We start from the raw sequence: 21802 nt of genomic DNA, 5'->3' as shown, positions 1-21802 counted from the left end.
CAATGGCTTGTTTTGTCTGATTAACAGAAAAATCCAAATATGTCTTATTTGTAAAGATGGAAAAGAGTGAAGAGCGGTACATGCTGACATAAGTAAGAACTCCAGCTTCTTCTGACAATCCACAGACATGCATGGATTAGGTAAAGTTGGTATTGTAAATTGGCCGTAGGTGTTCGCTGCAACCCCTGAATTGGATAAGTGGAAGAAAATGGGTGGATGGGAAATGATGGGTCAGCGGTGGTAGTGCTGGTAGACGAGCAGTTCGCCGGTAGCTACGGGCTGCCTGTCTGCTTACAGAGAGTGCTTGTCTGTTCTGTCTGGTCAACATGATGTCAGCTGATAAAAATGTTACACCTGGAACTCGTCTGTTTACAGCACCAACAAAATAAAGTACTGTCAGTGTGGGTCGTTGTTACTGACAGACTGTTGTTTCATCTGGCTGAAAATAACGGGGTGTCTATAGAAGACCAGCAGTTTGAGAGGACTACTCAAGCTAAAGCCACGTTCGTAATGACTAGCTACCCCTGGCGGAGGTCAGGTGGGGCTTCTGTGCACACAGCCAAAGACGTGTTCTTGAGATGACCATAGTTGGGATACCTGCTCTCACTGTCATTGTTCTCTTTACAGAGAGTAGGAAAAAACTGTCTGAGCTCATTATTTAAAACAGTTTCCAAGGTAAATATGAATATTCACTACGGTAACTTATTACATTTAAATATAATATATCAGAAGATAATGAAAAGCATAAACAGCTAATTTAAACTGAGCAAAAGAAATGTATCTAATTAGCATTTTTATTATTCACTTCTACAGTTTAGTCACTCATTCATGTGTAAATATGCAGATTAGAATAGGCCTACATTGCTGAAATTACTCATTGCACTTAGCTAGTAAATATGTGACTAATATCTTATTGTATATGTAGGTATGGGTAAATAATATTTCAAGCAATACTGAAAATAAAACAATGGAGATGGTTGTGTTCACACATCTTATCAGCAGATCCACTGGAAGCTCAATCAAATATCGAAAAATAATCACTTTCTCTTTTCTCTCTACTTCTATGGTGGCCTCACTGTCACCATCTCAAGCCTGTTGAAGTTTTGTCTTATTAAATCTGATCCTTGTTTATTCATGAAGGTGGGTTTTTTCCTCTAAAGAAAAAAAAGTGACTGAATGGAGATCTCATTAACATTGATCTGGGTGCCTAGATAAACTTCCCGCCCGACTCCCAAGCCCAGGATTGGCTGCTGATATCTGGTTCCAAGCTGGATTCACACCAGTAAGGTGACAAAGCCGCAGCATGGTCTGTTTCTCTGGAGGGCCCATATGAATAATTAAGAGGTGGAGCTTATGTGAAGGAGTCAGTTAAGATGCAGAGTCACAGTGGTTTCCATGGTAGCAGGATCATATTATCAGGATCACGTCTCCTTTGGCCAGGTGACAGTCGAAATAGGACTGTGTTAGGCTGAGAGAGATTGGCCTGGAAGGAGGATTTTTATTTCAACTGGATCGTTTCACAACATCCGTGAGTCAAAACTTTGGTTTAGATTCATTATTTTGTGGTCAAAGTTGTGCAGCTGTTCATATTTCATTACTTTTCCATGACTGGGTCCGTGGTGTTTTTCACCCAGCTGAAACCAAATAAGGAAACTGCAGGTGGAAGTGACCCTCAGGCTGGTGCTACGTTAGGTTCCAGCAGTTCCTGGCTGCATTAGAGCTGTCAGCAATAACTACCCCCCCCCCCCCCCCCCCCCCCAAGCAAAAAACAAAACAAAGACACAGGGTCAGATCATTCAAATATTGCATTATAATCCACAAGAGAACCAAAAATCATAATAACTGCTTTGATAAGTAGTTATAGTTCAGCATAAACATGTTTATACCTTACCTACACATTAGAAGGGCTGCAGTTCCCTGTTGTGGTCTGTGGCTTTGTAATATCCTGGCTGGCAACTGGCACTGTGCATTAAATACATTCATTTGACCAACTAGCCCAACCGATACAGGCTTTTTAAACTTGATACAGATACCAATATTTCATGCCTTTAAAGGCTGATATTCTGATACATGAGCCGATATTTCTTTTGTAATGGTTTTCTTTTTTCATTCCAAACATGTTTGTTGCTAACAATGGAGCTGCGTAGTGTGTTCTGGTAGAAATGCTTTGCATTTTCAGTCGCCATTGAGGACGTTTCTCTCAAGTTGAATCTACCCCCAGTGTCTTCAAAGGGAAACTCAACAACCCCACACTGCTTGCATCAGTACTGCTTTCCCTCATTTGTTTCATTTTCACTATTGAATGTTTTTTTCTTTCAACATTTAGTTATACAATTGAATTTGGCATATTTGTTGACAGTGCTCGTCTGCAGGAAGGAAAGGCTAGAAAGTCAAAGGGACAAGAAGAGCTTCAGCTAAGTTGTGTGTGTGCAGGTTTTTCTGGAATTTCAGTTAGTTTTTAGGTGCTTAATCATAATAAACACGAACACTAATTCTGTCTTTGGACGATAGCATTAATCCTAAAAGAATGTGTATCGCAAAAGTCAGACAAAGTAAGGCTGTTGGTTGTCACCACCTGAGAGCTCTGCGGTCACCTGGATGTGAGAAGTCAAGACCCTATTTATATTCACGGGGAAAATGGATCCTTTTTCAAAGCTGATCAATAATTGATGGCTGAGGCTACATCTAGAGCATATTTCACTACTTTTTGTGCTTATGCAACAAGCTCTTAGTGTATGCTTTTTTTTCAGTTCAGTTGAATTCTCTTTATTTTAGGCCTGAAGCAATGCAGTGGAATTAATCTAGACCTCCCTGAGTCTGCTTCACCTTTATGAAACATCCCCTAAACTGCACTTTAAAGGAAGTTATTTTCAGCTCTAATCTCAGATGTGGAGGAAATGGATGGAGCCTGTATCTCGCTTTGCAGCATGTCCTGTTCATAATCGTATGAGGGCAAAGGTTATGTGATTGGGACTCCTGTGGAAGGATAGTGAAGCCAGAGATGATTGACAATGATGAGATATAATTTTTTTTACTCTTAATCCCTGTGACTTTACAGAGAATGCAGGGAAAATAAACCTCCTGGCCATGATTGCACCAGGCTAGACTGATAGCACTGATTGTAAGCAATTGTATTTGATACTGCTATGACCTAGAGCCAGTGTTGGGAAGGTTACTTTTAAAATGTATTCCATTACAGATTACAGAATACATGCCCCAAAATGTAAATGGTAAATGGCCTGTATTTATATAGCACTTTTTACTAGTCCCTAAGGACCCCAAAGCGCTTTACATATCCAGTCATCCACCCATTCACACACACATTCACACACTGGTGATGGCACTTTCATTGCACTTGCAGTGACCTAACATTTTCTACTAGCATGATCATAAATGGTAAATAAAATGGTAAATGGCCTGTATTTGTATAGCGCTTTACTTAGTCCCTAAGGACCCCAAAGCGCTTTACACGTTCAGTCATCCACACATTCACACACTGGTGATGGCAAGCTGCATTGTAGCCACAGCTGCCCTGGGGCGCACTGACAGAGGCGAGGCTGCCGAACACTGGCGCCACCGGGCCCTCTGACCACCACCAGTAGGCAACGGGTGAAGTGTCTTGCCCAAGGACACAACGACCGAGACTGTCCGAGCCGGGGCTCGAACCGGCAACCTTCCGATTACAAGGCGAACTCCCAACTCTTGAGCCACGATCGAATGACAGTAACGTATTCTGAATACTTTGGATTACTTAATATATTATCATGCTTTTTACAACAACGTGAATGTACTATTGCTGTGTGATTTATTACTATTACTGAAGGTCCGCGACTCCGAACTGTAGTAAAGGGACCTCTGACTAATACGGCGGGGTCCCTGTCGGCTCGTAGCCGAAAAATAGCTTTACTTTGTTGTCTGGGTCAACTTTTCTTGCGAGAGACAGAGAGAGGCGTTGAAAGGCTGCTCCAACGGAACTTATTGTTTTCGGAGGAAAACACGAACACGGTGTACAGTCGAGTCTTAATAGCTTACTTACAACTGGGCTCGTCAGGCTCTCTTCTTGGCTGAAGTGGTTATTATTATATTTACATGCTTCCAGCTCCCGTTTTTCCTCGATGACAACTCGTACCTTTCCACTCGCCTTTTTCTCCCTCCTCGCGCTCACAGACGCATAACGTGTATGGCAGTGCATTCTCCCTGCAGCACGGACTACACTGCCCATGATGCTACATTCTTTAGAGCTATGCTTGTAGCATTCTGCCTGTTAGCTTAGCACAACAACAACAACAACAACAACAACAACGAAAAGGTGCTCTCTCACCCAGGAAACACACAGTCGCAGAGAGAGAGAGAGCGCCGCCCTGTAACCATGGCAACCGTAACGCTGCCGCCTGGAACAACAGAACGTAGCTGTCAAACAAAACCCAAACAGTCCTGACCCGCGACAAAATGAAACAGGAAAGTACCGCAGTGTAATCCATTTATTTCAACAAAGTAACTGTATTCTGAATACCACCTTTTTAAACGGTAACTGTAATGGAATACAGTTACTCATATTTTGTATTTTAAATACGTAACGGTGGTACATGTATTCCGTTACTCCCCAACACTGCCTAGAGCAACCATAAGGGCTTTGGTTAATCTGAACAGACATTTGTAAGAGCTGGACAGGCTATACATGATGAAGGTACTTAATCGCAGATAGCGCCACTAGTGGTGACTCCAAAATTGACACAGTTTCATATTTTGTAACTGAGTGTGTCTTCAGTTTGCTGAGTCTGTTATATACTGTAGCTAGCACATGAAATTTTACATTCATAATGTAGTTTTTAAAGGGAAATTAAATTCTGTCTGTCATTTTTTGTTTTTAAACTAAAACGATGCAAGCAGCAACCTCTGGGGCTAAAAAATCATCTCATAGATGTTAATAACTGTAGGACCACGTGTATCCCCATTCAACTTCCATGTTAAAGTTCCCGATTTTAACCATGTGTATCATTTAACATGTGCACAGACTACTATAAAAATATTTCTAATTTCTATTTGCAGTTAATAATTTTCTCATTCTTTTTGATACTTGTAAGGTTTAAGTTCGGGGCCATTGAAGCAGGGTTATTATAGTGAACTAGAACAAAAAGATTTTCTGAAAAGCTGAAACAAGAAAAAAACATTCTGAAAATGAACTGTAACTAAATTGAATTAAGACAAATATTGAAAATGAATCCCAAAATACAATTGAATAACAAAATGCTAAACTATAACAACTCTGGTTTGAAGTGTGTCCAAGATACATGCGGTCCAGGTTCTATTCCTCTGTTACTTAGCACTTGCTGTATATGCACATTACTAATTAAGCTTGCTAACATTAGCTGGGAACTGCCGAGCATCTCTAAATATGGCTATGGCCTCAAAAAAACATGACAGTTGACATAATGCTAACATTGAAACTTCAAGATCCGGAGTTTTGAAACCACTGGGTAAGGTAACAGTGGCTACACCTATCTTTTATTTACGGTTTTTACTCTGACAGTAAAACACACACACACACACCCTTAAGACGTCTCCCTCAAAGAAAAACCTCATGGTCTGTGTTTGCCAGTGTTGTTGTTGTTGTTGATCACTGTCTTTTTTTAGATTATAATCTTTCCTCACGACTTGAATTTCAGCAGTGGCCTTAAGGCTATTGGACAGAATTCAATGCATGCCTTCAGATGTAGTTGGAAATTCCCCGCATATTTACAGCGATCTAATTGTTTTTATAACAGTTGCACTACTGTGGAATTGGGGAAGAAGCGCTGCACACACAGACTGAATACTGACCTGGGCAGCATTTGATGCATAGCTAGACTCGTTTCAAACATATTTAAAGTATGTAAATGTGGCTCTGACGAAGAACACTTTCTGGGGGAAAGATGCCAAACAGCAGTTCCAGTTGATGTTAACACTGTTAATCTTCAGACAGAAAGCAGAAACCTTATCAAGTAAGGGGACAGAAATGATAAAACACAATCTATATTTATGTTTGCCTAATGCGTAAAAGGTCCTGGGTTTGAGACTGGGAAGAAATACTCCTCCCTCAAGGGAGCGGCCAAAAAAGGCCTCTTTCTATCGTGGGAAATCCTATTTTTATGGAAATGTGAGTTTTAGTCCTCATCCTTTTAACACAAAGTTTTAATTCCAGCTAGACAACTAGAAGTTTGCCTTGGATGCTTGTTTTCTGTCATCGGCACCATCATACTCTTAGCTGTTACAGTTCACCCTCTCTGTCGATGTGAAACTTACTGCTATTGTTGCAGCTATGCAGAAATGCCACCACAGAAACTGCATTTGAAAGTCTAATATCAGTGCCAGGTCTACCTGGAGCACATAGGGTTAATCCACACTGCTTTAAGCTCAACAGCTGAAGCTTAAATTTCACTGCTTTTGTCCCAGCAGGATAAAGAACTTTGCCACTGCTCTGGGAGGACACTGATTTCTGTCAGAACTGAATGATTCAGTTGTTTTTATCTTTACCGTCGCCTCTTGAACCTTCAGAGTTTGATGCACTGCCATTTCTTCCAACAATGAAATGGCCATTCAGCAGGTAGTTATGTCATCATCTCAAGTTGCCACGGATCATATTTTCTGCTACCGTAGCCGGCTGTCATCACACCGAGTTTCAGTGGGCTGTTGCTGGTGAGAGCCAGGGGGCTCCCTGCCAGACTAATTAAGATCCTGAATTAGAAACCAGAAGGCAACTGAGAGGCAATATATGCACCACTGGGGGCTGAATGGTTGCATTGCTCCTTTCTCTAGGGATCACAGGACATCAGAAAGCCTCCTAACAAAGGGGTTATGGATTTCAGAGTTAAATAAGATGGATAGATGCAGGAAATCAGGTCAGACGAGAGAGCTGGCACCAACTGGGACTATGTGTGTTTTCAGAAACCGAAGCGGTTGAGTCAGTGTTCTGTGTAGGTTTTGGCTCGTGCATCTTACAGCGATGTACCACGGGGTTGTCTGAGCAGCGTTCCTTTCTGATAAACAGCCCCAAAGCTTCCCATGCTTGTCAGCGCCCAACTAGAGAGCACTGCCAGCCTTTTTTCGTGCCCTCCTCCAACAGAGTCCCGAGCAGCGAGAGACATCCGATGTTATCAGCACTGCAGATTTGCCAGCGCTGCTGCCAAAGGCTTGTCTTATGAATTCACAGTGAAGTACCGAGATTTTTCTTTCTTGCCTTTTTTTTATTGTTGTTCCCGTTATGCACACATCACAAAGCAAATTGGACTAGTAAATGTCCGAAAGACAGAATACAGAATTGGCTTAATTTCTGACAATGTCATATTTGTACAAATGTATAAAACCATTTCTGTGCACGCAAAAAGCAAAAACAGGCCTTCGTCCTAAATGACTGAACATTTATGGTGTGTCATAACCTGCAGTGAGATTCCAGCCCTGCTGGAAGCTGCTCACAGCTGTCTCTGACCTATTTATGAAGCTGATGGATGGAAGGTGAAAAGAGCCTTTGTGTGGCTGCCTTTTGTGTTTCTTGGGAAGGTGCTGATGATTTCCTTTCAGAACTTAATTGCTGGCGTATCCAACTTTGCTGTGCTTTAGATCCAGGACGAATATTCCTCTGTAAATGTTCAACAAATTCAGTAATTCTGATATAGGCAGGAGCATGTGGTGTTGTAGTTAAGAGTATTGGGGTTTTTCAAAGTGTTGCATTCATGCAAGCGGCTGTGGTTTTGACCTGGTTAGAGCTGCTCTAAAAGGGTCTAAGAAAGACGCAGTTCAGAAGCAAGGCTGCAGAAATCCTCTCCTCACACTTACCCTCGTTTACAGCAGCAGCGGCTGAATGCAGATGACATCACATCTTTTTTCTTTTGGCTTGACTGCGTGCTGTAAAGTTTTTTTTTTGTTTGCTTGTTTTGTTTGGGTTTTTTTTTATGTTGTTGTTGCTGTGGCATAATGCTTAAAGCCAGAGGCATTTATTTAGCTTAGCAGAAATTGCCTAGAGGTCGTCAGTTAATACTTGTTGAACTATTTAACAGCTCCAAAAAGTGCTGCAGGGCAGCCTCATTTTACATTATGGGCAAAAGCTTGATGGTTAAAGCCAAATTTGCTGATAATGGCGCAGTTATGTTCAGCTAGCTATAAAGCCAGGGAGTGCAGCAAATTAGAGTTGAATGTTTATGCTGATTAGCCTGGTGAGGTTTTCTCTACAAGAAGCTGATCGCACGGCAGAGAACAGAACAATGCGTTATAATCAGAAAAGGGATGTTTGTTTCGGTTTCATTCATGTGGTCAGGCATGCACGCAAATGCTGGTTAATAAGATATCTGGTAGCTGCTTGTTTACAGCACACACAGGCACCAGCATAGATTAATATTAATGATGTGTGTTTCTGATAAACGTTATTTCCTGTTGCTGTAAATAATAATCGGGGTATTCAGTACTCTCATCAAGTATATTCTGCTAAGATTAGCGCGGGAGTTGCAGGTTAAAGGTGACCTGTTATTCTTGTTATGGCTCCATTCTGTTATCTTTTCTTTAATATAACTCAGCATATGGCTTCGGTGTAGAGCTATTCAATATAACGATATATATTGGATGACGATATGAAAACGTCTATCGTTTCATCTTACGCTTTCGTTTGTTTCATGGTGTCGCAAAATAAACTGTTCACGGCAATATTTTTTCATGGTTTTGATGGTCGCTTTAGTGGCTATATTATTTCTTAAAGTTCTCCCTTTCTCTTATATTTAAAATATCTACACTACTGATGGTCAAGTGACTGTTTTTATGCATTGTCGTTAGCAACAACGATGGTAAAACCAGCGTGTGGCTCCGTCATCCGCTTGTTTATTTTCCACATAAACCTTTCACAATAAAGCTGAAGATCCTGTTGAGATTTTTTAAAATAAACTGAGATGATGGCAAACAGAAAGACCAGTCAAAACAAATCCAGGACCTTATTCCTAAACGAGGGGCTCCCTCTGTAGCATGGACATGGTTTGGTTATGAAAAGTCTGACACGGACCAGAAGATTGTACTATGGAAATTATGCAGGAAACTGGACCCCATATCAGACTCAAACACAGCAAACCTGTTCTACCACATACACAAGAATCACGTGAAAGAGTGTGGAGAGAGTTTACGGATGAGAAGCAAAGAAGAGTCGTCAGGTGCTCCAAATAAACCTTAGACTCAAACGTTAAAACAGGCTTTTCCCAGCAGCACGCCGCGTAATAAATAATCGCAAAGAAAATGGCAGCCATTACAACTTGCATCTTAAAATGTATAGTTTTAAGCATCGCTCAAAACTAGACTCCAGGTACACGACGCCCAGGAAAACACGTCACGCAAGTCGAGTTGCCCGAGATTTACAGATTTGACAGAAAATGTAAAATTTTTGTGATATATATCATTGTCGGGCTGATAAATGTCTTATATCGGGATAACAGTCTTGTAACCTGCTTAGCTCGGAGGTTCCATGCGATTTAAATCTCACAAAATGAGCGATACTACAAGCACAGCAGAAGGGCGGTTTGATGCAAGAAGCATATACAGGCTGCTGACTGGACAGATTACACGTGCTATGTGCAAACCTGCATTCCAGCTATTCATCAAGGTACGATGCCACATGTGTACAACTTCTGCTGACTGGATTTCAGTGATGGGCTTTTGATATTCTTCATCGGGCATGCTCTAAAAACTTAAAACGAGAAGAAATAGTTCTAAAAACTCTCTTTTCCTGTGACTTGAAAAGATTCAAAGTCTGTGTCCCCCAAACTCCGGTGTGAATTTATTCTGAATAGTAGACTTTTTTCTTTCTTTCTTTTTTTTTTTTTTTAAACGAATATCAACAACTGAGCTTAAAAAAAAAAGTGTAGTTCATTTAGTACAGCACCACAAACAGCTGCTGAAAAGGCAAGACTGTCTCAGACTGTTGGAAGTTGTAGACAATTATTAAACAACTGGTTGATTAATAATTTAAATGTTAGTGAAACCCAGGCCCCGTATTAACTGATGAATTAATTGTAGCTCAGCTTGTCTTGCCTTACTGTGTTTACCTGTACGCCTCAAACTCACGTACTGCTGTCCGACCCCACACGCAGACCAAGTCTGAGCCCCTCTCTAAACGTGTTGCGAACATGAGAGTGCAATGACAAAAAGTGAAAGGGTTTAAAATTCTGTTTGTGTTCAAGTCAAGTCAAGTCAAGTCAACTTTATTTGTCAATTCTGCCACATGTACAGGACATACACAGAATAGAAATTGCGTTACTCTCAAACCCTAGTGATTAGAAAAATGCAAATAAAATAATTAAAAAGTAAAAATTTAAATAAATACAATACAATTTTACGTATAACAAAAAAAAGCTATGCAATATACAATATACAATATTCAAGTAAGAAGGCATAGTGGTGCAAAATAGGCAAATAGTGCAAATGGGGATTTAGTAGTGTACGGTAAGAGATAGTGTAACAACAAAGTCTTATGAGGTCCAATGCTTAAGCAGTCCAATGCTCCACAAAGTGACTGGAGCAGGCCAGTGAGTGCGTCAGAGAGTGAGTGTGTGTGTGTGTGTGACAGAGTTCAGTGAGACCGTGGTGGAGAATGGCCTGGTAAATGGCCTGTATTTATATAGCGCTTTACTAGTCCCTAAGGACCCCAAAGTGCTTTACATATCCAGTCATCCACCCATTCACACACACATTCACACACTGGTGATGGCAGCTACATTGTAGCCACAGCCACCCTGGGGTGCACTGACAGAGGCGAGGCTGCCGGACACTGGCGCCACCGGGCCCTCTGACCACCACCAGTAGGCAACGGGTGAAGTGTCTTGCCCAAGGACACAACGACCGAGACTGTCCAAGCCGGGGCTCGAACCGGCAACCTTCCGATTACAAGGTGAACTCCTAACTCTTGAGCCACGATCGGGGGAGAGGGGAGAGGGGGGCAGAATCGGGAGGGAGTTTAGCTTCCTGACAGCCTGATGGATGAAGCTGTCCTTCAGTCTGCTGGTCCTGGCCTGGAGACTCCGCAGTCTCCTCCCTGACGGCAGCAGCTTGAAGAAGCTTTGCATTGGGTGCGTGGGATCAGCCGCTATGCAAAGGGCTTTTTTAGTGAGACGGGTGCTGTAAATGTCCTGGAGGGACATCACCTGTCAGTGAGGAAGATAAATTGTAAGCTATTCAAATGTTTTTATTTCAGGGACAGTATACACCCTTTTGCTTAAACATTCACACAGCAACATCAGTCACACACGATACTATCTGGATTAAACAAGACTGCTTCTGTTTCAAGAGTCGCAGAAGCATTAAAGTCATTTCTTTGTCTTCTTTTTTCCTTTTTTTTCTGTTGTTTTGTTTTTTTTACTAGTCGAATTTGGTGTGTTACCATGCCACGTTAAATGAGCCTCCACACACTGAGCACAGCAGCCTTCAGCTGGGTGTGCTCCGGCTCCGTTGTGTGTGGCCTGCTGCAGTTAGAAACAGGTTGATCTTCTCAAACTAATAGTGGAGGAGAAGTACGCTTCACTAACATTAAGCACCTCCACCCAGTTACTCATTTTCAAGAATTTGTTCAACTAAATTGCATGCCTTAAACTTCATAGTTACCTCAAAACTCCAGGACGTTACTGAAACAACTGAAGTGGTCTGTTACTTGAATCAACTACAAATATTTAACTGAATAGGAGTTGCGGTGCACAAAAAAACAAATGTTGTGTTGTTGCATCATTTTTCACTAAGTTTTTAACTTTAACAAATAACAGGACATTGGCCATTTTCTCGTTTTCATCTCCACAGTTTTGCTCATTATCTGCTTTAATCTTTTCGCTGCTAATACCGAGGCTCATACTGAGGCTGCTGGCTCTGAGCTCGGGATAGGTTTAGCTAACACTTTAGCTACTTTGCCTTTGTTGGCTTTTTTAAAATCTTCATGTTTATCTGGGTGAGGGTGATTGAAGTAGTTTTGTTGTTTACTTTGGTAAACTTTGCATCTTCACTTACAGTGAAGTATTTCCATGCTAGTTACATATGGGCATGTGGCTGAGTGTGTGTATGTTGTGCATGCTTGTAATAGGACCCCACCTCAGTTTACTGTAAGTTATATCTCAAACTGCCAAACCTCTCTTGGTTATCAGTGTTTTAAATTAATCTTGGTCATGTGGGATTGGGGTAGGGAAGGCAACTCCCTTGTTATCTGAGTTTAGCAAAGCAACTACCTAACTCCTGATCTCTCCTTCCTCTCTGTTTGTGTTTTCTGCAGCAGGTTGGACTCTGCCCCCTGAGATGTTACTGAGCGGTGAGGATGGATCAAAGAAGGAAATCATGACGGTGACGAGCTGCATGCCACCCTCCAAAAACTGCCGGAGTCGCTCCAACTGACACAGATATGCCTTGCCTGCCCTCCTGATTCCTCTTGCCCAACTCTTTATCTTTCCCCCTGTCCAGTCAAAGTCAGTCCAGCTCTTCCAAGTCTCTGTCCTGTCAGCATGGCTACACCTTTCCTGTGGAAACTGTCCTCTCAGAAGCTGGGCTTCTTCCTGGTCAGCTTCGGCTTCATCTGGGGCATGATGCTGCTGCATTTCACCATCCAGCAGCGAGCCAGCCACGAGAACAGTGCCGTGCTGCGTCAGCAGATCCTCGACCTTAGCAAGCGCTACATCAAAGCACTGGCTGAGGAGAACCAAAGTGTCATGGATGGTCCGTATGTTGGAACCATGACGGCTTACGGTGAGTAGTCGACTCGCTGACATGGCTGCTCTGATTTTAGCAAACAAGAGCAATCTTTCTACCTTTACTACAGAATCTTTGTCGCCAAATGTGCTCTTCAGCAAGGCCAGGATGCCATGTCTCAATCAGTCACAAAATAGTTTGACACATGCTTCCAGAGCTGAACATTTCTGGGACATACCTGACAGTGCATGTCATCAATCAGTGTTTGACCTCTGGAGTATGAATCTCTGTGAGACTGCTGTGATTTGCAAGTAGTCTGGGGCACTTAGTGCTCACAAGTGGTGGGCCTGTACTTGGCATTATACACACCCTTATTAAAGCAGCTTCCTTGCTTAGACCACAGAGTATTTGCAGAAGTGCAAATGCATATGAAACAGATCGTTTCCTGGTGCGTGGTATGTAAGAGCTGAAGAAAATCATTTGACCTGATTCTCTTGATAGTGCCCCCCATCTCCATCTTACTGATATCGCTCTCCAGGTTTAAGGTTGGGTATGGTTGGTTATTTTAGTGCTGTAAATGTGTCACTTTAAGTGTAAAAGGCCAGATACATGTACATGTTTAAGTGTGAAGCATAGCAAAATTCAAGACAGTTATTTTAGGCTGTTGGCCTCTGTTTCCACATCTTCTTTAAATTGGATGGAATAGTTCCACTTGTCTGCCTCCTGAACAGGTGCAGCATCGGCTCTATTTTTAAAAAAAAATGTTCGGGAGCTTTAACGTCAATACGGCTGCATTGGAGCATAATACTGTAATAGCACAGGTCCAGAAGAGCCATCAATAAGTTATTCATGCCATTAATAGACCTGTATGGCTCAATGGGAGGCTTCATTAGAAACCTGAGATTGGAATTGATTGTTCTCTAATGCCCAGAGAAACAACAGGATACAGTAGAGCTCCTGGAGATTAGGAACGTGAAGAAGGAGCCAGAGCGAGAAGAGAAGAGAAACAAGTGCGCTGGTAGCATAGGGTGTCAAATTTCTGCTTCCCCCCCTTTTCTGACACGCATTAAACTGCTTTTGTTTATTTCATGTATTTCAAGTGCATGCAGAATGTGGAAAAAATTCAGGTCCCTACGCAAAACGTCTTCCTTTCCAAATTACTGCCAGTAATCAGGCTCTGCTTAAAACATTTAACTCAGCAGTGTCATCTGAGCTGCTTGGAGGAAATAAACTTCAACATCTGCATTATTATATTAAGTCATTATTATTGCTTGTTTGTGCTGCTTTCATTGCCCAGACTTGAAGTACATTTGCATGGGACCTATCCTCCTGTAAACTCTGTGATTTGTTTGGGGTAAAGTGGTCTGAGCCCCATCCATAGATTTATTTGTAATACATCAGCCTGTCGTTCCAGGGAACAGATTCCTGTCCAGTTTGTTTTGTTCCCTTATATGATCGATTGATTTTCACACTGCTGTAGCAGTCTGCTGACCGGCGTCCAATATCCCATCACAGTCCATTTCAAGTCCTTGATTAGATAGCCGAGCACTGGGATCCTCTGTGCTTCCTGTGTTTGGCTTGATACAATTCGTAATGAGTTTACTGGGAAACAGCGTTTCCTCCTTTACCACCCATAAATGACCCATGCCATCTTAATGCATGTGGTTTTAATACTGTAACTCCTGAAAGCTGATTTGGGCCACTTAGTTGCTTTTAATGGTCAGGATAATTTTAAGAAACCCACATGTTGAGAAGCATCTAATCAGTGAGTCCAAGCCTTTTTGTACACAGCCAGTCGCTGAAAGATTTCAGGTATTTCTTTCTCTCTGCGGGTGTTTAAAAACATCTTCAGGGTTATATTTAGATTTTTAAAAATCCTGTGCTACTATATGAACTGAATTCATCAACAGGTAAAAGTGTATTTTTAGGAAGATTGAATTAGTGGGGGAGTACTTAGAACCACTCGTAGCTGATTTCCCACATAGCAAGAAAGTCCTGGGTTCACATCATCAGCCGGCTGGGGCCTTTTGTGTGGAGATGTTCTTCGTGTGACTGCATGGGTTCTCTGTGGGTACTCCAGGTTCATCCCACAGTCCAAAAACATGCTTGTTAGATTAATTGGTGATTCTAAATTGGCCATAGGTGTGACTGTAAGCATGAATGATTGTCTGTGTCTCTGGATTGGCCTTGCATTGAACTGGCAGCTTGTTTAGGATGTAAAATACGTTTCACTGTATGAAAGCTGTGTTAGACTCGGCACCCTGTAACCTTAAATTGAATAAGTGAATGAGAAAGTGGATTTGTGAATTACATTTGAAATATATGGTTCTGATTGGTAGAAATCCCTTTAGTACAAGTATATTGAATTCCCTGTTTTGCTTCCTAACTATAATTTCTTTCAAGCTCATTTCTTCAAGCAACTTTAAAGTGGACATTGTGTTCCTGCTTTATTAAGTCTTCTGTTTTAGTTTTCAGTGTGTAAAATGTTTCAATTATATTTCAGTAGATTGCAGTCAACTGGCTTCGGTTATCTTACATCTCACACTTCAAGTGCATAACCCTAGCTACAGTGGCTGCTACAGGACAAACATGTTTTAGTTATCCAAGAGAGATCAAAACATTATAAACATGTCATACTCCATAGCGCCAGCTGGCGTGTTTCTGCTGCTGTTTGGCCTGGATCTGCCCCAGAGTCAGTCCACCGTTTACCTCAGGTGTCAATGCCAAGTGAGAATCGTCCAGCTTTATTTACTATGGAAGAAGCTTTAAAACTTAATGAAAGGAGTCTGATACAAGTTGAAAAGTTAGACAAGCTCACTTCTGATTTATGACACTGATACTCAAGTGAGTTGTTAAGGATAGGCTGAACTGTCAGTAGCGCTGCTGTTTTCTTTCAACTCATTCAATGTTTCAATTCAACAGCTTGGACAGTCTCGGTCGTTGTGTCCTTGGGCAAGACACTTCACCCGTTGCCTGCTGGTGGTGGTCAGAGGGCCCGGTGGCGCCAGTGTTCGGCAGCCTCGCCTCTGTCAGTGCGCCCCAGGGCAGCTGTGGCTACAATGCAGCTTGCCATCACCAGTGTGTGAATGTGTGGATGACTGAACGTGTAAAGCGCTTTGGGGTCCTTAGGGACTAAGTAAAGCGCTATACAAATACAGGCCATTTACCATTTTATTTACCATTTATGATCATGCTAGTAGAAAATGTTAGGTCACTGCAAGTGCAATGAAAGCTTCCCATCAAGTGAACATAACGTTATGAGGGATTGAGCAGCTGACAGGGAAAGCAGAGTTTTTCAGTCATGTCATCTCACTTGACCAGCCAGCGTCAGTTTTAAACCTGAATAAAAAGGCTGTTAGAAATGAATATGATTGGATATGAGCTTTACTCTTCCGCCTTTCCAAAACTGATCCATGGAACTGGTTGGAACGATCTGCTGTTACCACGTAGCTATCAAGCTATTGTGGATTTCTTTCATGGTTGGGAAACATATAAAGCTCTTGTGCTCTGTGCTTGGCCCGGCAGCCTCGGTATGTTGCTTTTCTTCGTCCTCTCCAGGATGGTAGGTCACCATGTGCTTCCCTGCTCTTTGCTACGGTCAGTCAGATGGAGCCCACTGCCTGGCTGGATTGAGCTTTTGGTTGTGGATGATAGGAAAGAACAGGGGTTGCTGATAAATGCTTTGGGCTTATGTTTCTGTGTAATCACTTCTTTTTAATATGTCTGTGAAGGTTCTCAGTCCTCCAGGTCATCACTTCACTTCTTTTTAATGCTCACGAGCTTAATGAAATGTCCCAGGTGATTGTGTAACCACATCATTGCCTAGTTTGACACTATTGTTTATAACAGAATGAATTTCACTATGTTTATTGCTGCAGGGTTTGTTTTTGCAAGTGCATCAGTAATAAGAAGGATGGAGGCCGGCAGAAATGTTTCCCTAGGTGTGCCATTACTCATCCAGCTTACCTGGCAGCACATTTAATGCACACAACGACAGGTCAAAGCATTATTCACAGCAACACACAGCCTGATGAAGGTTTTTGAATCACAATCTCACATTTAATTACAGTGAAGCCTCACGTTTAACTATAGTAATTATAGTGACAGATATTACTTCCTCACTTGATAAATACTCCTATCGATGCTACTCTCCACATTTTACTATAAAATAAAGACATGATGGTGGTTATAGTCACTGATGTTTTTCATTTCCTACTAAGCAGATGTGCTGGTGTTTATTAATGTTCCTCCAGGGTCAAGGGCTGGGATAATCCCCCTAAAGTTCTCAAAGTATTGCAATTTAACTTTCTCAGCTCATGCTATGATCCAACTCGCTAGTGCTGTGATCGAGTGTTACGTTCTGGTCCCGGCAAGTAAATAAACGTAACAAATAGTTTGCCCCACTCACTTCCCACCCACGCACAAACCCCAACAACGACACCTTTTTTAAGTATTTAAGCAGCCATTTATTTTCATCAGCAGTGAGCAATGCCAAAACAATAAACAAAACTCCCTATAAAACAATCCCTAGTCTTCCCTACACCAAAATAAAAAGAAGCCAAAACAAAAGACAAGTCACTTACCTAACTATCTAACGAAAAACAGGAGAAAACTTGTTCAACAAAAGAAAACGGCTTCTCACGCCTACTAGGCTGCGACAGTGAAAGTTATACAGCAAAGGAACAAAAAAGTGACCGCCACTGGTTAACTTATTTACAATTATTTACATGGCAAGGCTAGAGGTACACGTGAATACTCCAGCCTGCACTACAATGACACAACACACAACTCTGTGACCGAGTCAACGGGGTTCCAAACAGCACTCCCAGGTGACTGTCATCCGGACGTTAAGTACTGGAGGTGGTCCATCAATTATCCAGTCGGAAGGTGTGTAGAGACTCCACCCAGATACCTAGCAGCCACGCCCAGGTGTCCACCTCCTAGGAGAGAAAAAAGGGAAAATACCGCCACCATCCTCCGGTGGGAGGCACAACACCAACAAACACATCACTGGGTCATAACAGTTTCCCCCACCCAAAAAAAATCAAACATCCAACCCCACACAAAGATGTTTGATTTACGACCTAGAGAGGGCATCAGCCATAACATTCTCTAAGCTCTTATATATCGGATCTCAATGTTGAAATCCTGTAGGAGTAAGGACCAACGCATGAGGCGCTGGTTGCTGTTTTAGAAATGTTCTAGAAAAGAAACAGACTGGGTGGTCAATGCCATTTTCATCCTCCTGCACGAGCACTGCACCCGCCCCCAAAACACTGGCGTCCACCTCTGAATCCTTGGCCCCTCAGGAACCGCCCAGGGACACCAAAAGTCTCCAGATTGCGCTTTCGCTCCTCTGCCCACGTCAGTCTGAGCCCATTATCAGATGAGATGTTGTCAAAGAAAAACTTTGCTTTGTCATAGTAGCACTTTGGACCAAAATGATCCTCCCCTGAACTCAGCTGCAACCCCTCCTTTTCCCTTCCCTCAGAATTCCCATCTTTTAGATTCAGCCCCTCCTGTAACTTCTTCTCAAGCGCCTCCTTAATGAATTGCGCGTTGGAGGAATCAAAATCAAAGTCTGTGTCAAATTTAAGGGTGGGAGATGGAGCATTAGCCACCATCAGCTGGCCTCTTCTGCGGTCCCTAGGCCGTCGAGGTCCTTGTCTTTTTCTAGCAGGTGGCCTGGTTTCAGCATTTTGCTGCTGACTGTCCTGAAAAGTGAATCTACTTGGGTCTGATTGCATGGTGGCTTCAGCGACCCTTGTGGTTTGAATATTTGTTCTTCTCGTCCCCTTGGGCTGCCTCCTATTCTGCTGCTGCTGTTGCTGGGATCCACTCGCACCTCTCCTCTGCCTAAATGTCTTTACACTGACGGTTTGAACAGCCTTTGATGTGGCACGATCGAAACCACTGTTATCTGTAAGTGGTATATCGACTACTTCTGGCGACGGAAAAACTGTGCCGCCAGCTAGATCGTTTCCCAAGATGATGTCAATACCTGCAACCGGTAACTGGGGTCGCACCCCAAGCTTAACCTCACCAGACAAAAACTGAGACGAAAGCTGCACCAAGTGTAAAGGAACCCGTATTACACACATCCTAACTCCCCGGGCTAACACATCCGCCCCACAACAGGATTGAGCTGAAAACGGTAAGACCCCCTCACGAATGAGCGACTGTTTCGCACCAGTGTCTCGCAAAATACTGACAGGAGTCCGCCGATCTTCTCCTATCAAGGAAACAAAGCCGTTTGACACAAACGGCTTAAACCCCTTATCTACTTTATCATTTTCGGGTGCCATCACCTCCCCCCAAGTAGGAGAGTTTGTCTGTAGAAGGTTTATTGGGGAAGGAGATGTACCCTCCCTGGTCATTTCTTTTCTCTTCAGAGCAGGGCAAACCGCAATAAGGTGTCCCTGCTCATGGCAAAAAAAACACACGCAGTTCTCAATGGATGAGGGGATGGCACGGCGGGTGCCCCTTGGAGACCATCTGGGCGGGCTACTGGAAGACGGAAAACTGTGAGCAGGAACCGAAAACACCACTTTGTGTGTCAACACAAACTCATCAGCCCGTATAGCAGCAGCGGTGAGAGTCGTAACCTTCTGTTCGTTTAAGTAGGTTACCACAGTGTCTGGTAGTTGGTTTTTGAACTCTTCCAACGTCACCAACTCACGCAGGTCATTCAAGGTGTTTACTGCTCTAGCATGACACCACTTATCAAACAGAGTTTTCTTTTCTCTGGCAAACTCCACATAGGTCTGGTTGGCGGATTTTTTCCCATTCCTAAATCTCTGCCTGTAAGCCTCTGGCACAAGCTCGTAAGCACGCAGGACAGCAGCCTTCACCATATCATAGTCAAAACTGTCCTCCAGAGAAAGAGCGGTGCACACCTCTTGAGCTTTCCCCACCAATCTACATTGGAGTAGAAGAGACCACACATCTTTTGGCCAGTGCAGCGCACCTGCGATACGCTCAAACACTGTGAAATACGAATCCACCTCAGTTTCCCGAAACGCCGGCACCATTTTGATGTGTTTACTCGCATCAAAGCCACCACCTGGCATCAAGGCCGGTGGCTGCGGAGATGGCGACTGCGGGGATGATGACTCCGGGGAGGGTGCCTGCGGAGATGGTGGCTGCGGGGCTGACCGAGGTACAGGCGGACTGGCAGACACAGAGGCTCCCCTCTCTACCTCCAGAGCCCTGATCCTCAAGTGCATAGCCTCCACCTCCAACTGCTGTTTCTTTAGCTCCACCTCCCTAATGCGCAGCGTTACCCGCAGCTCCTCTGCAGAAGGGCTAGGTGGGCTAGGTGGAGAAGGGAGATTTTTCAGTGGGGCAGACACACCAGCCACGGCCCCCAGCTCAACCCCCCCCCCAGGACCCGGCTCACCAAACACCCCCTTGTCCGTCAACTGGCCACATAGGAGCTCCCTAAGCTCTTTCTTCTTTGCAGTCAACGGCACAGTCACATCAAAGAAATCAGCAATAAGCAAGAGGTCAGCCTTTTTACACCTACCCAACGTCTCTGCAGACGGGCTCAGAGTGAATTCCTCCAACTTAAACTCCATCCTAACACACACACCCCCCCACACAAGAAAAAACCGCCAACCAAGAAAACAAGCCACAAAAAGAACACAAAAGAGACGAGCCCCCAATATGTTACGTTCTGGTCCCGGCAAGTAAATAAACGTAACAAATAGTTTGCCCCACTCACTTCCCACCCACGCACAAACCCCAACAACGACACCTTTTTTAAGTATTTAAGCAGCCATTTATTTTCATCAGCAGTGAGCAATGCCAAAACAATAAACAAAACTCCCTATAAAACAATCCCTAGTCTTCCCTACACCAAAATAAAAAGAAGCCAAAACAAAAGACAAGTCACTTACCTAACTATCTAACGAAAAACAGGAGAAAACTTGTTCAACAAAAGAAAACGGCTTCTCACGCCTACTAGGCTGCGACAGTGAAAGTTATACAGCAAAGGAACAAAAAAGTGACCGCCACTGGTTAACTTATTTACAATTATTTACATGGCAAGGCTAGAGGTACACGTGAATACTCCAGCCTGCACTACAATGACACAACACACAACTCTGTGACCGAGTCAACGGGGTTCCAAACAGCACTCCCAGGTGACTGTCATCCGGACGTTAAGTACTGGAGGTGGTCCATCAATTATCCAGTCGGAAGGTGTGTAGAGACTCCACCCAGATACCTAGCAGCCACGCCCAGGTGTCCACCTCCTAGGAGAGAAAAAAGGGAAAATACCGCCACCATCCTCCGGTGGGAGGCACAACACCAACAAACACATCACTGGGTCATAACATCGAGATTCCTCAGAAATCGGATGTCGTAACCTTTAGTGCATTCCAGAAAATGTCCAAAAAACCCAAACAAACTGAATTTGTTATGGTTCTTACCTGCAGGTGTTGTTGCTCAACAGAGAGGGTATAGCTACTGCCTCTTCCAAATCTAATGATATATGGAAAGTGGCAATTTTTATGCATAGAGTCTGATTACATAGTCCACCGGCTTTGTGTAAGCTGGGGCTGTTGGTTTTCTGAAAAAAACCCAAAACAAAACCAAAAAACAAAGGATAAGATCATTTGAATACGCTTTAAAAAAGGAATGTTAACTGTATCCTAACTTCATCAAAACAGTCTCATCTTGACTCGAGGTTGAAACAGTTGCTTTAACAGTTTGGCAAATCTCATCAGCATCAGACCTAAAGCAGCCAACTACACTGCACTGATTCAAATTTAGTTTAAAGTCAGATTTGTATATGTGTCAGGGCTTTTACAGAGCATCTAACCTTTTACATGCGGAATATCACACTGAGCTCCATTTTTCATTAAATACAGTAAAGTGAGCACAAACCTTTGAACATTTTGCTCTGTCAGCCATGACAGTAGAGCACAGAGAAACATGGCAACATCAAGAATAATCCCTTGACCCTAAGTGTCATTACCAGTGACACTTAGGAATTTTAAAATGTCAGCTATGTTGGTATCGCATATATTAACATTGCATAAATATCAATAGCTGTACCTTTTTGTCTAGGTGTCTGTGTGTGCCTATTTAATACTGGTTCCAGTACTCATGCTTAATGGTAATAAACACA

General features: G+C 43.0%; 2 protein-coding genes across 3 annotated transcripts in view; one reads left to right on the top strand and one right to left on the bottom strand.

Moving 5' to 3' along the window:
- Positions 1-21802, top strand: part of mgat5 (alpha-1,6-mannosylglycoprotein 6-beta-N-acetylglucosaminyltransferase) — a 109764-nt gene that overhangs the window by 5097 nt on the left and 82865 nt on the right. The window contains exon 2 of one of the 2 annotated variants that reach the window (XM_085264927.1): positions 12263-12726. In XM_085264927.1, the coding sequence (XP_085121053.1) occupies positions 12486-12726 (241 nt within the window). In that variant the 5' untranslated portion in view covers positions 12263-12485. Of the gene's footprint in view, positions 1-12259; positions 12727-21802 lie in introns of both variants that reach the window. The other variant, XM_085264926.1, reaches the window with a different exon arrangement.
- On the bottom strand, positions 16910-18774 carry LOC146547716 (uncharacterized). The gene has a single exon (XM_085264931.1). The coding sequence runs from the start codon at positions 18768-18770 to the stop codon at positions 17907-17909; it is 864 nt and encodes a 287-aa protein (XP_085121057.1). The 5' UTR covers positions 18771-18774; the 3' UTR covers positions 16910-17906.

The sequence above is a fragment of the Mchenga conophoros genome, linkage group LG23 (genome assembly GCF_057382185.1).
Source record: "Mchenga conophoros isolate Kocher_MC1m ecotype Shallow Benthic linkage group LG23, M_conophoros_male_GT1.1, whole genome shotgun sequence".
NCBI classification, from domain to species: domain Eukaryota; kingdom Metazoa; phylum Chordata; class Actinopteri; order Cichliformes; family Cichlidae; genus Mchenga; species Mchenga conophoros.
The sequence above is the reverse complement of the archived record's forward strand: the minus strand, read 5'-3'. Positions and strand labels throughout refer to the sequence as shown.

Excerpts from the sequence above, each read along its gene's own strand:
- LOC146547716 (XM_085264931.1), bottom strand. The coding sequence starts at position 18,770 with ATGTGTGTAATACGGGTTCCTTTACACTTGGTGCAGCTTTCGTCTCAG.